Here is a 25512-nt window from a genome sequence, read left to right as displayed (position 1 = left end):
GGTTTGCATAAGCAGTAAAATATGATTCCATATCAGTTGTATATTACTCAAAATCAAGCTTTGAAGGAGAAAGTCACATTAAATCAACAACAGGATTCCTATCCACACATTATGTGATGTGTATTAAATCCAAAATATTTTAAATCACATCAGCATTGTGTGTAAAGATTGCCCTTTCTAAGCTGCCAGCACACATGTTTCTAACAAATGTTGTGCAGTGGTTAGACTCGACCCGTAGGCTTCCGAGACAGGTTGGAAAAAAAGAGAGTGAATAAGCTGTATGGAAGAAAAGGCCATTGCTGAGTGAGGAATGTTTCAGTAGCCGCATAAAACTCTCCAGGTTGCCCCGTTTAAACGTCTACAGGGATAGTCTCAACAACTCTACCGTTCAGAGGCTCTTCTAACTAAAATTGGCCGGGGAAGAGAGGTAAAAGGTATGTTCATTCCTCTGGCATATGTAGATGATGCATGTGTTTGCAATGTGATGAAAAAGAATGGAAGAAAATCACTGGAAAGTAGCATTTTTAAACCAGTTTGCCTATTTAGCGACACTGTGGCTGACAGTCAAATAGAGTTTATATAGACATGAAGTTGTATTTGGCATATTATTTTAATTGAATAAGCAAGAATGCAAAAGCTCTGCTACTGTAACTTACAAAAAAGCCATTGTTTTTATATATCTTTATCTAAGCAGTACGTGTGGAAGCTTTTATTTATTGCTATTAGAAGAAAATAAGCTTTGTGAGTAGTTTAAATTATAAATGCTTTAATCAAAGTTAAAGGCTGTTTCTGTTTCATTTAGGCAGGCGGACAAATGGATATAAGCACGATTTTCTTGTTACTCTCTGTGTGTGGGCTGACTTGGGCCTTCACGGTGGACTTGGACTACGGAGGTGTACCACTCTGGATCAACCGTTTTTTGGGAGAGCCGAGTGTGTTGACTTTGAAAGATCGGATGGATCCCGGATGGTTTCGTGCTGTTAATTCACAAAGCTGTCCTTTGGAGTGTGACTGCCCTATCCAGTGGCCAACAGCTCTTTATTGTGACCACAGGGGCCTTACCCAGCTTCCCTCTGGCCTTCCGTCCCACACACAGTATATGTTTCTCCAAGGAAATAATATAACTATCCTTGGATCCAGATCGTTCGCTAATGCCACAAACTTGCGCTGGTTGATCTTGGATCGCAATCAGCTACTGAGTGAGCAACTCGATAATATGTTGTTCTCCAATCTCACCCGCTTGGTAAATCTTTTCATAAATAATAATAACCTGACAAGGGTGCCAGTCGGACTGCCTAGTGGACTTAAGCAGCTGCGACTCGCATATAATCGCATCGAAAAGATTTCTGAAGGTGCTTTCCAAAATCTGGACAATTTAACATTACTTTTGTTACAAGGTAATCGTCTGACGACTATTGAAGAGGGCGACTTAAAAGGTATTCTTTGGTTAGATTTTTTAATTAATCTTTCAGAAGATAAATCTAGAGATGCACTGATATTAAAAATATGGTATAAAATCAATATTTATTTTAAGATTTGCTAGAAATGAAACTGATAAACACCAATAAATAAATAAATAAATAAAATGAAATATATCTGTAATATCTGATCTGATCTGATAAATGATATGGGGCCGATAGTTTGCATCTCTACATAAATTATCAGGAAGCATTAAAAAATGTATCATTTTGTAAACTCATTATCTCTATCCGTCCTTTTCTTTACCAGGTCTTGGAGTCCTCAACCTCCTGGATCTTAGTCACAACCTCCTGGAGATTTTCCCCAAACATCTGCCTCCATCTGTCCAGCAGCTTTACCTCTCCAACAACTCTCTGACTGGCCTGACTGAAAACAGCCTTCATGATTTTAATAGACTCCGTTATCTACGGCTTGGACACAACAAATTGAGGAATGAAGGGCTTGACCCTGGTGCATTTAACCTCACATCTCTGGTAGAGCTGGATCTTTCTTATAATCAGCTGACAGAAATCCCTACCATTCCCACCACGCTTCAGTACCTCTACCTTGAGGTTAACCATATCCAAGGTGAGTTGGTGTAAGGTTCTTGTTTTATGCAAACAAAGCACTGAGGTTTAGCCTTTAGCACTGCACTGACGAGAAAGCAGCACTGCTGAAGTTCAATGTGGCAGAGGAAAATTTTCAGTCCAAGGTTCATGCCAAGTTTAATGACAGAATAACTGTGACATGACACAAGACAGAGAACCCCCTTTTTTTTTTTTTTTTAATTCTCATGTTGATGTTACATTAATTGCTCCAACAGAACTTGGAGAGAACGTGACACTTAAATCTTACTGCAGGTTTTCAAGACAAGATGTTTATAGTGGATATAAAGCACTGCTGACAGACTTCAGGAAACCATGGATTGGTCTTGATCCACAAAATCACTTCAATGTGGCAAACTACACAATTTCTTTGTAATTTGGGAACTAACATTATGTGAATTTGAATTGAATTGTCTACAGTGGAATTTTGGAATTTCATATGGTTTTAAAGGAACTGTGGCAATTCAAATGAAATCAAAATTCTAGAACTGAACTGGAATTTAAGGAACATTTTAAATCCAATTCTAAATCCTGCACAAATTCGTCCCAGGCCCTGTGATAAGCAGGAAGCCTGCACATAAGCATGTCATCATAGGCAGTGACCATTTTTGCGATCCTACTCACATATCTGTTACAGTCTTAAATATCAGCCCAGAGCAGAAATTATTCTAAACACAAAACTGTAAGCTCGCCAAATGCTTGATTGAGAACTGCTTGAATGTTTGTGTCCTGATCATAAGTCAGGATGATGAAATAATCCCTGGCATGAGAGAATCAACATTCAGACCCAGATGGGCCATGGGAAAGTGATGGAAAATGTGACAGGACTTTAGAAGAGAAAAAAACAAACTTTCCTTCCTCTCTTTTCCCCCTTTCCCATTTTCTTATGTGTTTGTCCCAATGTGTTTGCAGACAGACACATCCTAGACAGACACAAGGTGACCAGAAAAAGTAGGTTAGCTGAAAGAGAAGGAGGGAGAAAAGAAAGACGGAAGGTTTGAGAACATCTGTAAATACTCCAAAAGGAATCCACATGTGCTAAAAGCACGCTCTGTTCTCCCCCTCCTTCTCAGCAGCATGCTGAGCTCAGTTATAAGAACCGTGCCTCTGGTGGACAGCAAAGACTTCAGCAGACATTCTTTTTTTTTTTTTTCAGGCAGTGGTCATGATTCACTTTCTTTGAACCACACAACAAAACCTCATGCCATCAACAGCAGTTTACCAGTTCAAAATGAAGTATAATACTCTAATTATTCACAAGCAACCACTTTTGAAAATGATAAAACAGATGACTGATATATTATAGCCTAGAAGTAGAGGTTAGGGAAAGGTTAAACAACCTGTAAGATCTACCTTCAGAAAACAAATGGAAAGAATGTCATAGAGAATGTATTGACCAGCGCCATTAAAAGGCTCCAGTCTGAAGGTGGAGACACTATAATGTTTTTTGTATAAATCTCCAGAAAATATGATAAAAATAGTATTATTATATTTAGAGTAGTGGAAACAAGCTACAAAAATAGTTACACACCTTAAGTGCTTTGTAAACACGTCTTGATTCTCTGCACTGAGAATAGTCTTAATGTCACCAGAGAAACCTCATAGTCTTTCAGTTTACAGCTCCTAAACTACAAGCTACAGATACCCACTGTAGATTTATGCTATCATCACAATTAGTACCTAAAACAAGCTGAAACAGATCTACAGGTTTCCTCTTGTGTTCTCACTGACACTGAAGGTGCCAATGGCAGCGCACCTGTAACTTCTTTGCACAGTGCTGGGAAGCAGCTCCTTCTGTTTACGAGGGCTGTCATTTGACTGTGGTGTGTGATCTAGTGAACGATTAATGTCTGCTGCAAATTCTCTGAAGCACCATCTCGCATTAATCACTAATTATGGTGACCTCATTGTCTTGCTATCTCTATCTAGTAAACAGTGGAAGCAGTGACGCAGTACCAATATTTAAAAACAGACAGAGAGCTGGGAGTAGCAGACAGCTTAAAGGGATACTCCACCCCAAAATGAAAATTTTGTCATTAATCACTTACCCCCATGTCGTTCCAAATCCGTGAAAGCTTCGTTTGTCTTTGGAACACAATTTAAGATATTTTGGATGAAAACCGAGAGGCTTGTGACTGTACCATAGGCTGCCAAGTAAATTGCACTATCAAGGTCCAGAAAAGTATGAAAGACATCATCAGAATAGTCCATACATGTAGAAAACATATCCTTGTGCCACAGCTGACACAGAAGACGTACGCTGCTTGCGTTCAGCGGTTGTTCTTCAAAATGGTGCTACGGTGATGTGGAGAGACACAGAGAAGATAAATTATTGAATAGAGTCATTATTTTTGTTTTATTCACATACAAAAAGTATTCTCGTCGCTTCATAACATTACGGTTGAACCACTGATGGCAGATGGACTATTCTGATGAAACTTTTCATACTTTTCTGGACCTTGACAGTGTAATTTACTTGGCAGTCAATGGGGCAGTCACAAGCCTCCTGCTTTTCATCCAAAATATCTTAAATTGTGTTCCAAAGATGAACAAAGCTTTTACAGGTTTGGAACGACATGGGGGTAAGTGATTAATGACAAAATCAACATTTAATAATACACTATCCCTTTATAACAATCTCAACCTGCTTGATGAGGTAGCTTACTATGAAATTCAATTGAGACAATAAAAATATGTCAAATAAATAAATACCTTTCCGGTAGTGATGATAATGATTAAAAAATGTATAACACTAATACTACCGTAAAGGTTAAATACTGGTTAATTATATTATATTATATTATATTATATTATATTATATTATATTATATTATATTATATTATATTATATATTATATTATATTATATTATATTATATTATATTATATTATAAATGGCTCTATGTTCTACTACAATTTTGCTGTTGTGTCTTCCAGAGTTCAACGTGAGCAGCTTCTGCAGGACAGTAGGACCCACATCATATTCACGTATGAAGATTCTGAGGCTGGACGGTAATAAATTGGAGTATCACAAGCTGCCTCCTGATTGGGTGTTCTGTCTACGTGTCCTTCATAACATTTATATTTGATCTAATAGAAGCATCAATGTCTTAAGCATCTCTACATTTTTAGGTTTTCTGAAAACTTTGAAATACAAGCATGCAAAGATATATTATAACATATATGCATATTTAGACTACATTAGAAGCATAAAAGCAGAATAAGCTGCTCAAGGTGCTGATGTTTTGAATAGGATGCTGTCAATAGTTTTATACTGTTTTAATTAAACAATATTTAATAATACTGTTTTCACTCTTGATGTACTGTATATGGGCAGTCATATTTTTATTTTGATGCAAAGTCCAAGTCTTGACTTCACATGTTCTAAGTATAATCAGAATTAATCTAACTGTTTACACTACATGGTGCTTTCTTTGAAAGAAATTAATATTGAGCATTTAGTACCAAGGTTTTTACAAAAAACATTAAGCAACACAACTGTTTTCAATTCTTTTAATAATAAGAAATGGTTCTTGAGCACCAAATCGTATGCAAATGATTTCTAAAGGATCATGTGACACAGAAGACTGGAGTAATGGCTGCTGAAAATTCAGCTTTCCTACCACAGCAATAAATTACATTTTAAAATATTTTAATATGGAAACCGTATAATTCACAATAATACTGTCTTTACTGCATTTTTAACAAATGCAGCCTTGGTGAGCATAAGAGACTTTTTTCAAAAACATTACAAAATCTTACCAACCCCAATCTTATGAATGGTACTTTTGATGGTAACTTTTTGAAGATAAGGCTCTGTTACATATAGTCTGGAAAATGTTATTATTCCATCACTGTGGCATCTCTTGTAAGATTACAATGTATTTCCCCCCAAACGCTTAAAAAATTGAATTCCAAGATAAAACCCTTTTGTAACAAAAAATATATACAACTTAAATAAATTCACATATCATATAAAATATCACAGATAATTTACAGTTTCCTCTGTCTGTTTTAACTAGATTTTTAACAGAAATCAATTTTCATATCATATAATAATTCACAGCTCTGCTGCATGTTCTGGTCTAGCAGTTTTGTAATGAAAGAAAATCGGTATTCACAACATCCCTCTTAGAGCACTGCAATACTATCTGTGCACTGCTTCTGCTAAGGCTGAAAACACTACAAAAATGATTACATCCTCTTTATGAATTAATCAAAGAGCATAATCTTTAATCTACCGATCTTTGGACAGAAACATTCCATTGTGTGACATAAAGAACAATCACATTTCCCTCAGTGAGTATCCATGAGCAAAATTAGTTTAGCCAAAACAAAAAATGACCTCCAAAAGAAATGTTGCAATGATAGAGAATCACATGCCTTGGTTTCTTTTGTTTCTTGTACAATGTTTCTCATTCAGTACAATGGATATACTAACAGTATCATATTTGGCTGCCTCAGGATCCTGTTAACTCTGGTTAACACAGTGTCCTAACCAAACACAGGGCAACAAGGAATAAATCTCTTCCATGTTAATCAATGACCCTAGTTTCTGTCTTAACAGTGACAATCAACACTATTTTATCGGTACTAGAAAATTCATTCGACCAAAATCCTGACCATAAGATACTGAATAATGACAAATCGCTAAAATTCCACATGGATAACCACAAAAAGGATGCTGTCTGGGGAAGCATAGCAGTAATATAAGTTAAGTGTTTTGTGAGTGCAAGAATGTGCAAACAAAAACACTTTTATGTTTTGCATTTGAGGCTGAATTTTGGCTTTCAGTGAGTACAGACAAAGTACTTACGGACCAGTAGACACAGAAGAGAGTGAAGTCAACCACTTCAGCACAAGAGCTCATTCTCACCAGTTCAGTGGAATTAAACACAAATATGTAGTATTTATAAACAAAAAGTAACACAAATCATGCTCAAACTAAACTCTCATTTTGTCCTACAAGTCCTACCTCTGCTGGATCAAAAAAACTTTTCCCCAAAACCTAATATTTGATCTATTGATCCAAAGAATGACTCCTCCATATCTAAAAGATTGTGAGTTAATGGGCCATGTGTTCAAGATGCCATAACTCACTCTGGGATCTCCACTAAGATTTTTATTTTTTTCTAGTGCAGAACAGCAGTCACAGATCGGCCTGGTGTGGACTTCACATTCCACATTAGCAGAGCCATGACAGCACAAAGAACTTGAAAATTTTGGGTTCACTTCTTGAACCTTAAAGAAACATTAGATGACTGAACCAGGAGGTCTATAATTACATAATGTTTGTTCATCTCAAAGCAAAGCTATCATTCATATGTTATATACATACACCATGGGAAATGAAATAATACACAGCTGTGTTGTGGTAAAGTCATTAGTTAGCCAAAAGACAGATTCATATTACCTATGAAAGAAGAGGTGGTCCCTCAACAGACCTCAGAAATAAGGGTCCAGCTGGAGCATATTGTAGCTGTGGTTGTTAGAACTGCCTATGAGGGCATTCAGGCCCATTAAAAACAAGCTTTCTTTAGCTATCCAAATAACTATAAATAACTATACTAAATAACTATAAATCATACTAAATGATGCTGTTCAAATATATAAATCAATCACAATGCATTTAAAGAAATTTCAACGGAGTCTTAAAGTTTAAAAGGCTATAATATTTGTGCCACAAGCATCCATCAAGCCAAGTTCATTTGGACCAAAGAATATCATGGAAGAAGGTACATCAACAAAATCAGTCCAAAGTAAATATTCAGTTAACACAAGAAACAATCAAACACGTGTTTCAAATAAGCTATTCAAAATGTTTGGATGTGTTTGTTTGTTAGGTAGTTGTGACAAGGCCATTCATAGGCAATGCAGTAGCTTTATACAAAAGGGAATAAGTCACAGGACCAAACAGGCAGATGAGATAACTAGAGATGTTGCCTCCGGTTACCCATCTCACAGTGTAAAACTGTTTCGTTTTGTTTGGTCTTTGTTCTTGATCTAAACATTTATTTTGTTTGACTGACTGATATACTATTCCGACCAGCAGCACAATTTGCAAGTGCGATGTAGTTTTTATATTTTGTGCAAGTAAATATAGAGTAACTTACATTTTAGCCACTCTGTTTAGTCAGTTTTTGCTCTGCCAATGAAAATAGTTTCAACAAAGCCACAGAAGACTGAAACTCTGCATGTTTCAGAGCATGGCGATGTTCTTAAATGAAAGTGTTTTTGATTGAAATAGCTGAGTGACTGATTCAGTGACTCTATCATGTTTCATTCATGAATAAATCAGCATGTTTAAACAAATCGGTTGAGTGAATGATTCAGTGATTCACTCATAAATACAGTGTTTTTGTCGCCACCCAGTGGAGCAATGATGTAACCCACAGAAATGGTCACTCAACAGAGTTACAGAGAAAAAAAATATTAATATTATTATAAAAGTGCCAGACTTTTTGCCTTAAAGTGGCACAGAATATTTATGCCAGTCGGCTACAATACTAACAACACAATAATTGCTGCATTGTTTTGTTGCCACCTGATGGAGCAATGTTTGTTAGGTAGTTGTGACAAGGCCATTCATAGGCAATGCAGTAGCTTTATACAAAAGGGAATAAGTCACAGGACCAAACAGGCAGATGAGATAACTAGAGATGTTGCCTCCGGTTACCCATCTCACAGTGTAAAACTGTTTCGTTTTGTTTGGTCTTTGTTCTTGATCTAAACATTTATTTTGTTTGACTGACTGATATACTATTCCGACCAGCAGCACAATTTGCAAGTGCGATGTAGTTTTTATATTTTGTGCAAGTAAATATAGAGTAACTTACATTTTAGCCACTCTGTTTAGTCAGTTTTTGCCCTGCCAATGAAAATAGTTTCAACAAAGCCACAGAAGACTGAAACTCTGCATGTTTCAGAGCATGGCGATGTTCTTAAATGACAGTGTTTTTGATTGAAATAGCTGAGTGACTGATTCAGTGACTCTATCATGTTTCATTCATGAATAAATCAGCATGTTTAAACAAATCGGTTGAGTGAATGATTCAGTGATTCACTCATAAATACAGTGTTTTGTCGCCACCCAGTGGAGAAATGATGTAACCCACAGAAATAGTCACTGAACAGAGATACACAGAAAAAAATATTAATATTATTATAAAAGTGCCAGACTTTTTGCCTTAAAGTGGCACAGAATATTTATGCCAGTCGGCTACAATACTAACAACACAATAATTGCTGCATTGTTTTGTATAAACCGAGTTTGGTGTTTTTTAAAAATATATATTAAATTTTTCAATATGACTGATATTATCAAAAACAACAACAACAGGGGCTACTTCCAGAAACACAAAACTGATATTGCCAGACTTTTTGCCTTAAAGCGGCAGGGCATATTTATGCCAGTCGGCTACAATATTAATTACACAATAATTGCTGCATAATTATCTATAAATTCAATTTACCCTTTCTAACATATGCCAAATCTACATGCACTGAGCCTGCTGCGTTTTCACACATTCCGTTATGAATGGATCAGGTAATGAGCTCTAGCTTTATTTACTTGGCCGACTTCCCAGAAAAACACAGTCTGATTAACTCTTCAGGTGCAATTACTTACAGTAGGAGACCGCTCTGATATTTTGCTGAGTTCACATACTCTACCCTAGGGGGTTTGGCAAATGTGGTGGTTATTGGTGTCAGGACCTCCAGGTGGAGAAAGAGCTTGGTAAGCAAAGATCCCAATGAACTTCAGTCTGATAACATCAACCAGACCACCACCATAGACATCATCATACTGCTTGTGGTGGCCACAACTGCATTACCAGAGGAAAAGATGGGTGGTGAAGCTGTTTGTGACAGCAACTGCTTCGGATCCAAAATTTTGCTCTGGGTGGCAAAATTACAAGGTGTAATGCTTGCTTTGTTAAGCATGATGTAATATAATTAAATACAAATTATATGCAATTTTTGTCAATACAGAAAGCAAAGTCTGCGCCCCAATAATTGCATTGTTCACATATACTGTGCATCTGAGCCTGCGCATCTGTCAATCATGTGTGTATGTCTGCGAATGTGTGTAAGCACTCACAATAAAATCAACCCAGATGGCAAGACTGCACACATCAGACACACACAATCATCTGTCAAGCACATGCCAAAAGAAATCCTTCTTACCTTAGCAAAATTAGAAGTACAATATGAGTGAATCTGCTTCAGATACACACGGTTAAGTTTAACACCATACGTATGACTAACAATGGTTGTTTTCACTTGTGCCAAACCATTAAGCTATCAGCAATAAATCTTAAAGCATGCAATTAAGCTTGATTTACAAATAAATTTAAGTTGTATGAGGAAGGAAAGACATTTCCTTGCCAAAAGGGTACTTCAGTTACACCCTTTCCAGCCTTTTACTTTTTAATTAACAACAAACTCTGGGTTTGCCCCAGATGACAGTGATACTGGCTTAATAATATAGTCTTGGCAGAGATACAGTATATTGCTGTGCCATACACAAAATCTGACCTAAATTATCTCATAAAGATATCACATTAAATATCACAATGACTCATGTAAGTACTCAGTAAAAGCCATTACGACATGCAAAAACTCACCTATTGTAATGCTGATATAATGATGTTTGATAGAGGCCAGCCTGTGCCTGAATATTGAGATCTAAACATTATTCATAATGTCAAAGACTCAGTTTGAGTGAATAAGTTTTAAGACTGAAATGAAAGGGGCAACTCCCTAACATCACTAAGATCTCACAGCATACGAAAGTGATCTTCCTATAAACAGAACTGGACCGGCACCAGAGACACTTCTTCTTGTTCTTGTTCATTTAGAAAACATGGAACTGGAACACTATGATTTCAGTAGAAGTGTCCTGTTTCTTGACAATCACATCACATTAAATAGTTTATATATATATATATATATATATATATATATATATATATATAAATTATGTCATTTAAAAACGTTGCCTTTACCGTTGGAAAAATATCTCACAAGTGTGACTTAAATTTTTTTTCATCAAAATGAGACTTTCACAATCGACCTTTTCCTCATAACTGCAATTTTATATTGTGTGATTTTTATTGTAATTGTGACTAATCATCTTAGAATTTGACTTTTATAGCTTAAAATCATAATGATTAAATAATGATAAAATCATAATCAAATGATTTTTTCGTGTCATATTTTTGACTTTATCTTATAATGGGCCTTTATACAGTATATCACGATTGTGCTTTTTTTGTCATCATAACTTCATAATTATCTTATAATGTGACTTTATACCTCACAACTGCCTTTTTTTATCATCGCAACTTTATATTGCACATTGTGATCTTTCATCATAATTGTGATTTAATGTCTTATTATAATGACTTTATATCTCACAGATGTGACATTTTACCATAATTGCCATTTCATTTCTTGTGTTTCTTTGTATCACGAAACTGCAAAGTTTTTCATAACTGTGACAAATTATTTCTCATAATCGTATGTTAACTTTTTATAATATTGATTATAACTTTTTATTATGTGCGTGTGATAGCTAATTATTTGCGTTGGGTTGAAATGGGGCTGTATAGGTCTCTGGGCTGGGCTGTTTTAGAGCTCCAATCAATCCCTGAATGAAGCTGACCACAATTACAGCCCACAAATGTATGATTCTCATTTAGCACAGATGTGCAAATCTGGGACACTGCCAGCAATCTCAGAGGAAGACAACACTAAACAGTCAGTTTAAAACCTGCAACTGACAGAGTGTTGCAGCTCTTAAGACTTACAATTCTAAAACAACATAAATCTGTCACACCCCAGAACTGTCTTGTTGTGTTTTCATCCCCCATGTGCTCAGTGTGACCTTAATTTCTCCTCGTGTCTGATTGTGTCATTCTGTTCACCTGGTTTCTATGAATTATCCTCATTCATGTTTGTATTTAAAGTCAAGCTTGTTCAGTTCTAGTTGGTCGGTTATTATCGATGTTACACTGTGCGTGCATGTTTGTGTGTGCGCGTGTGCCCCTACCCTATTTGCATTTACCTGTTGTGGATTTATTAAACTATAATTGTATTCTTCATCATGCCTGATCTCTAGCACACCATGGTGACAATATCACAGATGTTGCTTCTCCAGATGTTGAAGTCCTTTTGGGTTTAAAATATAAGCACAAGTATGGCATCACAGTGTGAATGTGCAATTGTGAGCAAGGGAGATAAATAGGTTTCATTGGGAATAAAAACCATGTTTTTCACATCTCGTTACCAATGGTCTGCAGCTGCAGCTCTCTGCACAAGGCCCAAAAGCACAAGAAAATGAGAAAAAGTAACTGTGAGAGAGGTTACCTAAAACCTAAATCACAGTCAGACAATCCCAAATAAGGGAGATCATGTGATAAGATTTTTTTTTAACTACAGAGAAACTCAGGCATACACCACCCAAGTATGCAAAAAGCAAAAAAAAAATAGGAAGCTATCCAGTACTCTGTGGTTCTAAAATAAATAAAAAGCACATGATTTTGATAAAGTATCCCGAGGATCAACGTGATTGTGCAGAGGATGGTGCTGGAAAGAATTCTGACCCCACGCTTCCTGCACTGATGTCCCACCGGCCCTGTAGTCCTCGATACACACCCATTTACATGCATCAGTGTGTACAGCAGAGGAGAACAGATCCCGGTGTTAAGGAATGGACGTTTCGATTCAATTTGAGGCACTTTCCCTGAAGGCGGGGCAGGGAGACAGAATTGTTGACCTTCAAAAGGAAAAGAGGGAACAACCCAATAGGCAGCCTGCTTAGCAGAGGAGAACAGGGGAAGTACGGAGGAAAGAGGGGGAAAGAAACAGAGTAAGAGAGGAGGAGAAAGCAAGGTGGGAGAGCAGTACTCTGTGAGAGCAAAGTGACAGTAAGAGGATTCATCAAAACGAGGGCAGGAACCAGCAACAGGTAAGAAACCCTTTGTTTCTTCAAAACAGCCATAAATCAGTTTCAAAGGAGACAAGCAACATAAATACATACATAATAATCAGGAAATCTGTGGATGCTGGCAAGAAATGGCACATGAATTTAGCCATTACCACAAGTAAAAAATTTAGTTTAGCTTATAAAAAAGCTTATAAAAATATTGGCATGATTACTTTGGCTGTTCACTCAGTATTTTCTGGTACTCTTGCACCTACTTCTTAGGGCTCAATTAATGTTCAGATTTTTCACATTAACACCTCAGATTGTAGAAAAACGAAATAATTAAACAACTAATTATTAAAAATAGTTTAAAAGAAAATAATTTGTAAACGATAATATAAAATATACATGTAATAAATAAGTATAATAATAAAAACAAAGGTAATTTAACAAAACAATCATAAATTATGCATTGTTCATCTGTCTTTTGACCTGTCCAGGTCTATCCTCCTGTCTGATCTATCAAAGTGTGTACATTTTAAGACATGAGAAACCAGCTGAAAACAATATGATGAAAATAACCTGTAATGTTTCTGGTCTGATCCATTTCTAAGCAAAACCATTATTCTCTTGGTTTAGAATTAATATATCCCACAGACCTCTTTTGTCTTTTTCAACATCTTTTCGACCAAATCTAAAACTCAACAGTTCCCGCCTATTTTGAGTTTTGCCAGCACTGACTCATAACATGTTTTTGTTATTATGCATTTGTCTTATGCCCAGTAATGACCTAAATCTCCTTATATGGTCACAAAATTAATTTAGCTTTGTCAATCAGCATTTCTGAATAAATCAGCTTTCCTCAAAGACCAGACAGGACCACACTCTCATTTGCACCCCACCTTAAGCAGGCATGCAGAATAGAACTAAACAAATCAACACTTTCCCAGGTTTCCTTTCTCTCAAGGCCTGAGCGCTGCTGCCTGCTTTCCATGACCATGCAGCTGACACCCAGCCAGGCACTTTCAGCCAAACATCTGATTGTGATCATGCAGTAGACCCGATGCACTGCTCCTTGTTTTGTGCCTGGGTGTGAGTCTCTACATAGGCTGCATAAAATATCTAATTTCTCCAGTGCAATGATTTATCTAGGCTAAATAATGGAGTTTAACAGGGATGTTTTTAGGGTCTGACCAATCTAATCAAATCAAATCTAATATTAGACCATCGTAACCCTGTGTAAACAAGCCTCACAGTGTTTACATCTGTAGACATAACCCTAGGTTTATTGACCCAAATAAATAAACCCTGCTTAATATCATTTCACTTATTTTTACCATCAAGTTTCCAGCACAAAGTTTTTCAAAAGTGCAGTATAAAAGAGTGATCAAAGGAAATTCCTGAGCTCAGGGCAGAAAAAAAGATGTTACAAAACCATTTTCCACTGAACCATAGTAAGAACAATAACCTTCAACATGAGATCACTTCCCAGCAGTCAACCTGCCAAAATATTTCTAAGAGTGGTTTAAAATCACTTATGAAATTATGAGAACCTTGAAAAAAGCCATGAATTCTGCTTTGTATCAGAACATTCCTAAGGAGAACATCTGGGCACTTCTCTGAAAATGGAAGCTGAAGCACGGTTAGGTAATCAAGACAATGATCCAAAAGACATGTGACTCCAAAATAGAAAAGCCAAAAGACATTATTAACACAACAAGTTTTTGAAATATGAGTTATGTGAATACATATTAATAAAAAAGAGTTCGTATTGTCTAAAGAAGAAAAAAAAGCAACATGGCTCGTCTTTATACTTTTTACTGCCTGCAAACTAACTTAATTATAAACTAATGACAAACATCCAAAAACATTTCTGGCTTAGTGGGTTGGCTACTCTGTTTGATCTAGATTTATTATTATTAATCCTCTGAGTAATTATGTAATGTATTTTTTGTTCCAGCAATTAAACTGTGGTATTTGTTAAGCAAAGCTGACACACAGAGGTACAGTAATGCTGCAACTGTTCCAGCCATTGGTTTCCTCTAAGCTCCCCTGTGTGTTTAGCCTGTTTCCCTCATTAGGACTCACTCTTTCCTAGGTCTTACATTGCACAATAGAGTCTTTATCAGAGTCCTGTGCAGAGAAACCTTTAAATCTTTTCCCAGCATCTGTAGAAGTCATAATAATCCTGCCAAACTGGAAGAATACACGACTGCATGCTTTGACAAAGTTGACAGCAAAAATCGAAAGTCTGTAACTCTGTCATGCAAAAAGAAACAGAATCGCAGAAACATGAACTGATCAGCACAGGATAAAGCAAAATGACAATGTTCTCTTGCTGCTTCCCTGTTCAGGACCATGAAAGCTGGGCTTACATACTGCTCTCTTCTTGTCCTTCTTCTGATCACGGATGTCTGTGGCCAGCGAAGACCAAAACCAAAGCCTGTCCGTCCATCTACCACCAGGAAACCTCCTGCTCACAAGAAACCATCTCCTCCTGCCCCAAAACCTGAGCATGAACCCCAGGAACCCACAGACTTCCCCCCTCCGATCCTAGGCCCCCCCTCTGAATTCCCAGACTGCCCCAGAGAGTGTTTCTGCCCACCATCTTACCCAAATGCCCTGTACTGTGAAAACCGCAACCTCCGGAAGGTCCCGGTCATCCCGTTCCGCACCCACTACCTATACCTACAGAACAACTACATTGACCAAGTAACTGCAGACCCCTTCAAAAACTGCACTGAGCTTAAGTGGATAAATCTCGAAAATAACCGCATCCGTTTGGTGGAGAAGCAAGTGTTTGAGAAGCTTCCAAACCTCCTTTACCTTTATATGGAGAGGAACCAGCTAAAGGAGGTGCCTAGCGACTTGCCGTCCGGTCTGGAGCAGCTTAGACTCAGCCGCAACCAAATATCAAAGATCCCTCCAGGAGCATTCAGCAAGATGGAACATCTCGCACTTCTGGATCTGCATCACAACAGGATCGGCGACAGCAGCTTGGGCAAGAACATCTTCAAAGATCTGAAGAATTTGATTCAGCTCAACCTGGCACACAACATCCTCAGGAAGATGCCTGCGAATATACCGAAGAGCCTCTTCCAACTGTTCTTGGACAAAAATAACATCGAGGAGATTCCACAGGATTACTTTAAGGATTTCACACACCTGGCCTTTGTGAGACTTAACCACAACCATCTTAGTGACAAAGGTCTCCCAAAGTTGGTATTCAACGTGAGCTCGATGATGGATTTGCATTTGTCCCATAACAGGCTGAGCACTATTCCCCAGTTCAACTCTGAGCTGGAGCAACTTCACCTCAACCACAATGACATTGAGAGTATGTACTCCATTTCAATTTGATACTGTGCCACAGAACATTTTCTCCAAAATAACACCTTTGCTTATCTTTGCAGGTTTAAACGGCACTGAGATCTGTCCTTCTAACTCTTTCAACATGCATGATGAGGACGGAGCACCCAAACTGAGATACCTGCGTCTGGATGGCAATCACTTGAGTCCTCCCATCCCCTCAGATGTCATCATGTGCTTCAGACACCTTTATGCTATAGTAATGTAAGCTGGTTTGAGTGATGAACAGATTCATAAATGCCTGTGCACACCCAGGCCTTCCTGTCTACTTGACAGTACTGATTGAATCAAACAGTACCGGAGATACAAGTAAAGAATGCATTTTTAAACAATGCAATTTTTTCCCTTTATGTTCAGGAATGTTTCATTGTGTAACCTAAAATCCTTCAATGCATCATATTTATTGAATTTCTTGCCTTGAATACAACTGAGCATGAGTATTCTGCATTACACGTTTCTATGTGATTATACAAAACAGAAGCAGCAGCTATGGCTGAGTGGAATTAATTTAACCCTAAAAATAAAGGTACATTAATGGACGTATTTTGTGACAGAAAACAAGAGTAGTTACAATTGAGGATTATATTGGTCTGTATGGGGTAGACTAAAATACATTGAAACAAAATGATAAATGGGGGAATAACGTAACTACTGTGTAGTTGAAAATGTCCTTAATGTGCCTGTGTTTTTAAGGTACTGTGTGTAGTCCTGCCTTTATCTTGTGTCAGTATTCTTTATAAATAAATATGTATATAATAAAATGTTCCATTTCAACATACTTTGAAAAAGCCACTCGTAGAATATGTAGAATTTGCCTGCTATATTCCACACATAACATAAAACAGAATACAACAATAAAATTAGACAACAAGCAGATTTAGTGTATAATTTACTACACAGTCTTAAAAACAAAGGTTCCAAAAGTGGGTTTTCGCAAAGATGCCATAGAAAAAACATATTTCAGTCTTAAAAGAACCCCTTTTTTACTTACTTTTACAAAGATAAATTTACTTGGCACATCATTCTTTTATGTTTATAGTGACACCTTGTGGGAACATTTTACATTACATTGAGTAATGGAAATTATATTGAGTTCTCCAAATGATTTATGCTATAAACAAAATAACCAATATATACACAAAAGAATTGTAAAACAAAACTTTTTTTTTTTGATAAATTATGAAAATTGTAAATAGAAACGTGGAACTTTCAGGATAGGTATCACAAAGTGAACCACTTAAATCATTTAACAATGCAACAGTACAAGCAGGAACTTTTTATCTGGTAATATCTATTCAGTGATAAATTATTAGTTGTTTTATTAGTGTATTCTCTTCCTGCTCACTGACTGCAAGTGTTTCAACATCTTTAACATTTTAAACCATTAATCAAACAAGTATTTCATTTAATTTGTTTCCTTGCTGGGTAAGAAGTCTTTCCAAACACAGCTACCTGTACTGCTGCATTACTGGTTTGACTGGCAAGCATTCAGAGCAACCGTTGTTAGGAAGCACAAAAAGAAAACAAACTGCCTGCAGCATCAGGAAACAGAGCAGGAAAGTTCTGAACTTATTTCCTGTCAATGGAGCCCAACAGTAGCAGAAATGGCATTCTACTGGACCATGTACTTTTTAAGCAAGCAATGCTGGTCATTTAATTAATTATGAAATAACCAGTAAACAAACAATAACATAAAGAAAAAAGTTGTCCCGTTTAGAAATATATATATATATATATATACAAATAAACTAAACGTCAAATATGAAAATGATTTTTGGACACTAAAGGATTTTTTTTTTACGCAACTGTTCATGTGAGCTGTGCTGAAAGGTAAAAGAAAGACTCATGATTGAAAAGGAAACTCCGACTTTTCAGTTAGTCTTTATCAGATGCAATGGTCTACACACATGTATTGAGTTAGAGATGCTGGTAAAGCTAACGCTAGTACTAAATGTCCTAGGTTTAAATTTCAGAAGCGATATGACGAATGCTTATCACTTGATCAAGTCCCTTATCCCCAAGAAGGCCCCTGGGGGACTGTCCCTGTGGTAAGTGTATACAGAAATGTGCCTTGAAAATGAAGGCTGTTACATAAAAAACAACCAAATGATGAAATGATGAGTAAAAGCAGTGTGCTGTTTTTCTTCCTCATTATTATTTAGAAAAGTTACTGTTTATAATTTTTAAATTCCCAAGTTATTAATTAGTTATTAATTCCCGGCAAAATAATATCAAAAGTAAAATTTATTTTGAAAGAGATTAATGTTTATTCAGAGAGGATGCTTTAACATTTTCCAAAAGTAATTGTAAAGACTTTTACATTGTTACAAAAACAACAACAACAACAAAAACTTTACATTCCTCAAAGAATCCTGAAGAAGAGAAAAAAAAAGCTTTCCACAAAAATATTAAATGGAACTGTTTGATGATAATTAGAAATATCGAGCATCAAATCAGCATTTTAGAATGATTTCTAACAGATTATATGACACTGAAGACTGGAGTAATGGCTTCTTAAAAATTAGCTTTGCCATCACAGAAATACTTCAAAATATTACTGTATTTTTGATCGAATAAATGCAGCCTTGGTACGCATAAGAAACATCTTTCAAAATTTTTTAATAAACTTACCCCCAAATTTTTAATGGTTTATAAAATATATAATTGCACAACTACACAGTATAACATGCCACTAAAGGTGTAGTAAGATTATGTAAGTCAGTAATTGTTTGAACGGAAGTCCTTCATCCCTTCACGCCAATTCCCATAGTGATGAATTAATAATCTTGCAAAGACATGTACTTCCTTTTACTGTAATGGGAGGTAGATGAGAATCAAGGAATACCTGTAGAAATTCCCCTCCTGTCCCACTATAAGAGCACCTGCCATCACCATGCAGAGGTGCACATCATTCTATAAAGAAAAACACCTGGACCTCAGACCTCACCAGGTAATAGCACATTTATTTTATCATATACAAGACGCATAAATTATTACATTTATGTAGCACATATATGCTTATGTTTGACTGACTTTTGTTTTTATCCCAGACTGAACCATCGGTAGCCTAATGAAGGACTTGTTCATCATATATAGCATGTTTGTATGCACCATGCTGTGTGGTCTATGGGACACAGCCCAGGGTCGGAAACTTCACTTGGGTAGTTGTAAAGTGAACATACACACGCATGAACTCAGGCAACACTTCCAGAACATCCGGCAAAGCATGGTGAGCACATTTACAGTCTAGCCTTAGTCGTGCATTAGTTTTAGCATTTCCTTCTGTTAAAATATCTGCTAGTGGTTTGATGCATGCTAAACATGTATAAATGCGCCAAGTCAATTTCCAACCATAACAATGACGTCATTGGTGATGACGTCAATAGGATTTCTTGACAGGTTTGACATGTAAACCAACAGGTTATTGATTTATTTTAAGTTCTTCTAGAACTCTGCATGCCTAAAGCAAAAGAACAGCATGTGGCAAGACATTAATTTTCATGTTTCGATTTTGGGTTAAATATACCAATGACTTTTAAGCATGACAAAACAAAAAAGAGCAAAAGGAATACTTTAGTCAACCCGTGGAAACTCCTTCCAATGTCTTCAGCTCTTTGTCAAGTTGATGAATCATGTCTCTGGAAAAACGGAGCAGAAAATTCACATGTAAACAAAGCCATTTTTGAGGTGGCCTCATTTTATTGCATCTGTGGTTTGAGGTTATGTAGTAAGTACAACGTTAATGCAATCTGATAATATCTTGTGTTTTGACAGATTTCAGGAGATGATCACAAGGGAATCAGATTACTTAGAAAAGATATGATGCACAGTTTACAGGTAACAGAATTGTTTTTTGTTTGTTTGTTTTTGCATGGCCTGTAGCTTCAAAACATTTGTAGAATCTGCTGATCAATTAAAAATTACCATATATTACATAAGACTATCAAAAAATCTGTGATTTATGTGTCTTCCCCATTATTAGGCTACAGAAAGCTGCTGTTTCCTCAGGCAACTCCTTCACTTCTACATGGATAAAGTTTTTATCGACTACACCAGCAGTCATTCCGTACATCGCAGAACCACCAGCGTTCTGGCCAACTCCTTCCTCAGTATCACCAAGGACCTGCGAGTGTGTGTATGTAACACTACTAGTTAAAGAATGTTTTAATTGTAAGACTGGAAAAAATTGGAAAAGTCCCACACACTGTTGTAACTCGCAAATCTTTTTACAAAGGTCAAGGTCAAAGACCTTCCTTTGGCATTTGAATAGCATCAGAAATCCCTGCAGAGGGTCTTTGACTAAAACACTGCTGAGTCATAAAAATTTGTAAGCTACAATATTTGGGACTTTTCTAATTGTTTCTATTTTACTGACTCTGACCTGCATACCTGTCTGTGAATAAATGGGCCTGCAAGTTTGATTATCTATATATCAATAAGCAACTGTAAATGAAATTGAACTATGTGTATGTTGGAATATTTGTGAAGGATTGGGGCAGGTGTAAGCACAGGAATAGAGATAGAGAGATGTAGCTAGTTGTAAAGCTTTTAGCAGACTAATCTAATCATGCCACTGTTTCTGTCTATCCAAAAGCATGCTAATGCACAATGTGAATGCGGGGAAGATGCTAAACTAAAACTCACAGGCATTCAAACCACGTATGACAAGGTAAGAGACCTAATTGACTGACAGGACACACAATAACTAGGCCTGCCAACACAGACTGTAAAAAGCTACACAGATTTCCTCAGACTTTTAGCACCCTTAATTCATGAAATTTTTATCTTCTGTTTTAGGTTATTATATATTTTATTTAATTATACTCTCAGCCAGTGTTGGGTGTAATTAGTTACTGTAATTTAAGTAAGGGATTAATCTTATGTTTTCTGTAATTTAATTACAGTTACTTCATATGTAATTAAACTTAATACTGTGTACAACATTTATACACAATACAACAGTGAATTTAACATCAAATTTTTAAGTCTAACCTTAAAATGCATGCTATTTTATGTACCCTTCTCACTTTAAATACTTTGGTGAGTTAATAAGAATACTGGTAACAGTTTAGTGTCCAATTCTAACTATTCACTAGCTGGTTATTAACATGAACATTACTAGATAATTGCAGTTTATTATTACTTGAAAAAACACATATTAATGACTTGTTCTGCAAGACCTTATTCCTACCCAAATCTTAAACTAAACAACTAGTTTCCTAAGTATTAATAAGCAGTAAGTAGGAGTATTTTGAGGCAAAAGTCATAGTTAATAGTTAGTTAATAGTGAGAATTTGACCCTAATCTAAAGTGTGATCAGAAAAATTTATGTAGTTATCTATTATTTATTTGAAAGAATTAAAATAACTTGTATCATTAACTTGTCAAGGTTGATATAGGATTGAGAAAGTAATTAGTAATAAGTCATTAAATACTTTTTGAAGAGAGTAATTTGTACCGTAATCTAATTATACAGTTGAAGATGTAATTAGTAACTAGTAATTAATTACTTTTACCCAACACTGCTCTCAGAACAAATGAGAAAATGATGGAAAAAAAAAAATTATTTTTGTCTTTCAGCTTGATCAGGCATCAGGAGCAGTGAAAGCTATCGGAGAGCTGGATTCACTACTTGAATGGATAGAAAGTTTCCAGCACCACTGATAATACACCAAGACCAAGCCAGATATTTATTACAGTTCTAAAACAGGGACAGCCGCATAGATTCAAGAATAAAGAATCTTTACTGCTTGACTCTAAAAACAGTTTTAAAACGTTTCCGCTTCTTTAGAGTTTATGTGAGAATAATTTATTTATAATGAACTATTTTAGACAATATTTCTTAGCATTTTTGCATGATGTTTAAATGTCATGCTGTAAAGTAGACCTTTGCGGTCAGTTTGTGATTTCTATTGTATTGTTGTCTTTATAAAAATATGTAATTTATAAAATAAATATATATTTCAACTGTTATGAGTCACCTGTTTTACCACAAAATCGATTCAGATTACTTGAAAGCCATTATAGGAAATCACTCAATAACTTTGCTTCATATGAAGAGTTTTGCATCATTACAGTAAACCGTATGTGTTTGTCATGTTTATGATAACGGAAACGCCCCTATGTTAACAGCTGACGCATAGTGTTTCTGCAGGTTATCACTCTGTGTTTTCTGACAGACCTTTTTAATCAGGTGGCTACAGAAACATAAACCGCACTGACTTTCAATTTAGGTAACAAGTTTACGACTCTTCATTTCACACAAGAAGATATTGAGGCACTAATGCGTCACACCACGTCAAATTCTGACTTAATTATTAATTGAAAGAAACAGCAAAACAGTGGTAAGAAACAGAAAGAAAATTAATGACACAACACTTCTGTTAAATGTTGCTGTACAACTGAATTAGGAATACCACTTGACTATACTAGGAAACAGCAGAAGAATATAGTGTGAACAGTATTCATCTATGCATCAATTTTCCAAACCACTTAACCCATGTGGGTTCATGGCAATGCTGGAGCCTAAGTAAGAGTAGTATGCTATTCCTAATTCAGCAGCACCTTACATACTTTCAACAAGCATCGTTACTGACATCTTGTGGCCAGTAGTGGTGTAAAACTTTGCAAAAAAACAGATTTGCTAGTGGGATATGATATATTTAGAATACTAAATATTACTGAGAGGATGAAAGTAAGGTAAAGTCAGTTTAATGTTACATTTATATATTTACTTTTACAAACTGCATACCAGTGGAAATAATAAAACATTCCACCTAATTGCAGTGGTGTAATTAACGATGTAATAATACTTCATAACAGTACTTAAGTATTTTTTGGGAGTATTATACTTGAGTTTTTATATTTCAGCGAACTTTTACTTTTACTCCACTACATTTTCTAATTAAAATATGTACATTTAATCCGATACATTTCCCCGGAGCATATTCGTTACTTACTACAAAATAGTCAGAAGTCAAAAGAACACGGACTGCAGGAAAACGGGTTTGCAGAATCAGTCTTCAATCAATCTTCTGCGATAATATGGTACGTTTTGTTTTAATGATGTGCAATCTGACATTATCGAGTAGGCTATATCACCAAATCACACACAGAGTGCATGCGTGTGATTTATTGGTCTATTAAAACTCAAAATTCCAGGTATTCTAAATTGTAATTGTAATGCTTCTGTAATGCTTTTTATATGTATATAATTTAATATAGTTAACTTAATATATATCACACACAGAGTACAATTTTTCTGCAGATATCAACGTGATAACACATTTAATAACCATTAAATATAACAAAAATAGTTTCGAGCAATGGACCATGTTTACTTATTGAATGAATCAGCTTTTTGAACGAATCGGTTGAATAAATGATTCAGTGATTCACTCATTAAAGGGATTATATGACGTTGCTAAAAAGAACATTATTTTGTGTATTTGGTGTAATGAAATGTTTTTATGCAGTTTAAGGTTTAAAAAAAAAAAACATTATTTTCCACATAATGTACATTATTGTTTCTTCTCTATGCCCCGTCTTCTGAAATGCATCGAATTTTACAAAACTCATCGGTCTGAAAAGCGAGGTGTGCTCTGATTGGCTAATTATCCAGTGCGTTGTGATTGGCCAAATGTTTCAAGCATCTGATGGAAATGTTACGCCCCTCAACATATACTGTTATGGAGTGTCCCTATCAGCACACCAGCATGACAGGACAAAAACAATAAAACCCATTACAAATGAGGCAGTTATGTGCAGTCACCCAGTGGAGACATAATTATGGATTATAATGACTTATACTGTCTTTTTACGCGTTGCATTGCATATCAAGCTTCGTAAACATAAAACCATGTCTGCATTTGTGATCGGAGAAACGACAAACAACAAGTGCTACTCTACACTGCTCAAAATTCGCATTTGAATCATCAGTGGCAAATCCTTTTCATATGTAAACCTACTTACATACCGTGAGTCAGAAGCGCCAGACTGTCCTTGCAAAGAGTGAGGAATGGCCAGCAGCTTGAGTGAGGAACAGCCGGGGGCTTGAGTAAAGAACTCCGCTTCATCCACGGTGAAAGCCGATCCGGCAATGCACAGTGCAAAGTTGATTTATTTCCTCAGCGACCAGCACAGATCAGCCCCAGGCATGATGAAGCGGATATCGTGCTCTTTTGGAAGGCCAGACAAAGTAGTTTCACTTTCACAACAGCTTCTCTATGAAATGCGGTGGAGGCAACAGCGAGAATAAATGGTACGCCTTCTTTCTTTGCATGAACATTTGGGCAGCGTTATGCAAATCTTCCCACAAAGTGACGTAGAGATGTGGGGGCGTGTTAGAATGAGCCGTTTTAGGGGGCTCATGAATGAGTCTTTGAGATTCAACCGATTCATTCAAATAGCTGATTCATTCAGAAACAAAGCATTTGACTGTGTTAAAGGGGTCATATGATGCAATTTCAATTTTTCCTTTCTCTTTGGAGTGTTACAAGCTCTTGGTGCATAAAGAAGATCTGTGAAGTTGCAAAGACTAAAGTCTCAAATCCAAAGAGATATTCTTTATAAAAGTTAATGCCTATTTATGCATCTGGAACTGCAGGTTAAATGCATCCATGTGCCCTCTGACCTCCATTGAACTGTAGGTGAAATGCCATTTCAGATGCAGATTCTAGAAATGATTTCTTATGTTGGAATGAAAGACACTAAGTACAGGATGAAGTGCTTCTTATTCTTACCCAAAAATACAAAACATGGAAGAAAGAGTTAAAACTGAACACAATCTTGCTGCTCAAGCTGTGTATGTTTTATATATATTTATTTGCTTCTTTTCCATTTTGCATTTACTTGTACTTTTACTTTCAATACTTAAAAAAAGTTAGTATAAAAATAAGTATAAAAAAATATATTTTCGTACTTAAGTACAATAAGTACAATAAGTAATATTCTAAACGGTGACTTCAACGTCTACCAAAGTCATTTTCTGTTAAAATATCTGTACTTTTATTTGAGTATGGCTTTCAGGTACTTTATACACCACTGCCTAATTGTGAAGCGACCAATCATAAGGAAAAAAAATCTGCTTTAAAAAAGTGCTAAAGCTTAAATACAAATAGACGATGAATAAATTTAATATTTAAATTAATCTGAC

General features: G+C 36.0%; 3 protein-coding genes across 3 annotated transcripts; all 3 read left to right on the top strand.

Annotated features, from left to right (window-relative positions):
• Positions 1-227: 227 nt before the first annotated feature.
• LOC109069651 (lumican-like) lies at positions 228-5598 on the top strand. The gene is made up of 4 exons (XM_042734272.1): positions 228-434; positions 803-1436; positions 1729-2046; positions 5000-5598. Exons 2-4 carry the CDS (start codon positions 815-817, stop codon positions 5149-5151), a joined length of 1092 nt encoding a protein of 363 aa, XP_042590206.1. The 5' UTR covers positions 228-434; positions 803-814; the 3' UTR covers positions 5152-5598.
• Positions 5599-12754: 7156 nt separating this feature from the next.
• On the top strand, positions 12755-17136 carry LOC109069650 (prolargin-like). Its single transcript, XM_019086274.2, has 3 exons — positions 12755-13031; positions 15344-16326; positions 16403-17136. Exons 2-3 carry the CDS (start codon positions 15348-15350, stop codon positions 16564-16566), a joined length of 1143 nt encoding a protein of 380 aa, XP_018941819.1. The 5' UTR covers positions 12755-13031; positions 15344-15347; the 3' UTR covers positions 16567-17136.
• Positions 17137-19028: 1892 nt separating this feature from the next.
• Positions 19029-22216, top strand: LOC109069643 (interleukin-20-like). Its single transcript, XM_042733442.1, has 5 exons — positions 19029-19587; positions 20133-20195; positions 20341-20493; positions 20953-21027; positions 21939-22216. The coding sequence occupies exons 1-5, from the start codon at positions 19429-19431 to the stop codon at positions 22020-22022; spliced, it is 534 nt and encodes a 177-aa protein (XP_042589376.1). The 5' UTR covers positions 19029-19428; the 3' UTR covers positions 22023-22216.
• Positions 22217-25512: the final 3296 nt, after the last annotated feature.

This window comes from Cyprinus carpio, chromosome B11, assembly GCF_018340385.1.
Source record: "Cyprinus carpio isolate SPL01 chromosome B11, ASM1834038v1, whole genome shotgun sequence".
Classification (NCBI taxonomy): domain Eukaryota; kingdom Metazoa; phylum Chordata; class Actinopteri; order Cypriniformes; family Cyprinidae; genus Cyprinus; species Cyprinus carpio.
The sequence above is the reverse complement of the archived record's forward strand: the minus strand, read 5'-3'. Positions and strand labels throughout refer to the sequence as shown.

Bases quoted from the DNA above. Each gene is read 5' to 3' on its own strand.
- LOC109069651 (XM_042734272.1), top strand. From the start codon at position 815: ATGGATATAAGCACGATTTTCTTGTTACTCTCTGTGTGTGGGCTGACT. The intron at 1,437-1,728 runs GTATTCTTTGGT...TTTCTTTACCAG, and splicing joins TGAAGAGGGCGACTTAAAAG to GTCTTGGAGTCCTCAACCTC. The intron at 2,047-4,999 runs GTGAGTTGGTGT...TGTGTCTTCCAG, and splicing joins TGAGGTTAACCATATCCAAG to AGTTCAACGTGAGCAGCTTC.
- LOC109069650 (XM_019086274.2), top strand. From the start codon at position 15,348: ATGAAAGCTGGGCTTACATACTGCTCTCTTCTTGTCCTTCTTCTGATC. The intron at 16,327-16,402 runs GTATGTACTCCA...TTATCTTTGCAG, and splicing joins CAACCACAATGACATTGAGA to GTTTAAACGGCACTGAGATC.
- LOC109069643 (XM_042733442.1), top strand. From the start codon at position 19,429: ATGAAGGACTTGTTCATCATATATAGCATGTTTGTATGCACCATGCTG. The intron at 20,494-20,952 runs GTATGTAACACT...TCTATCCAAAAG, and splicing joins CCAAGGACCTGCGAGTGTGT to CATGCTAATGCACAATGTGA. The intron at 21,028-21,938 runs GTAAGAGACCTA...TTTGTCTTTCAG, and splicing joins TTCAAACCACGTATGACAAG to CTTGATCAGGCATCAGGAGC.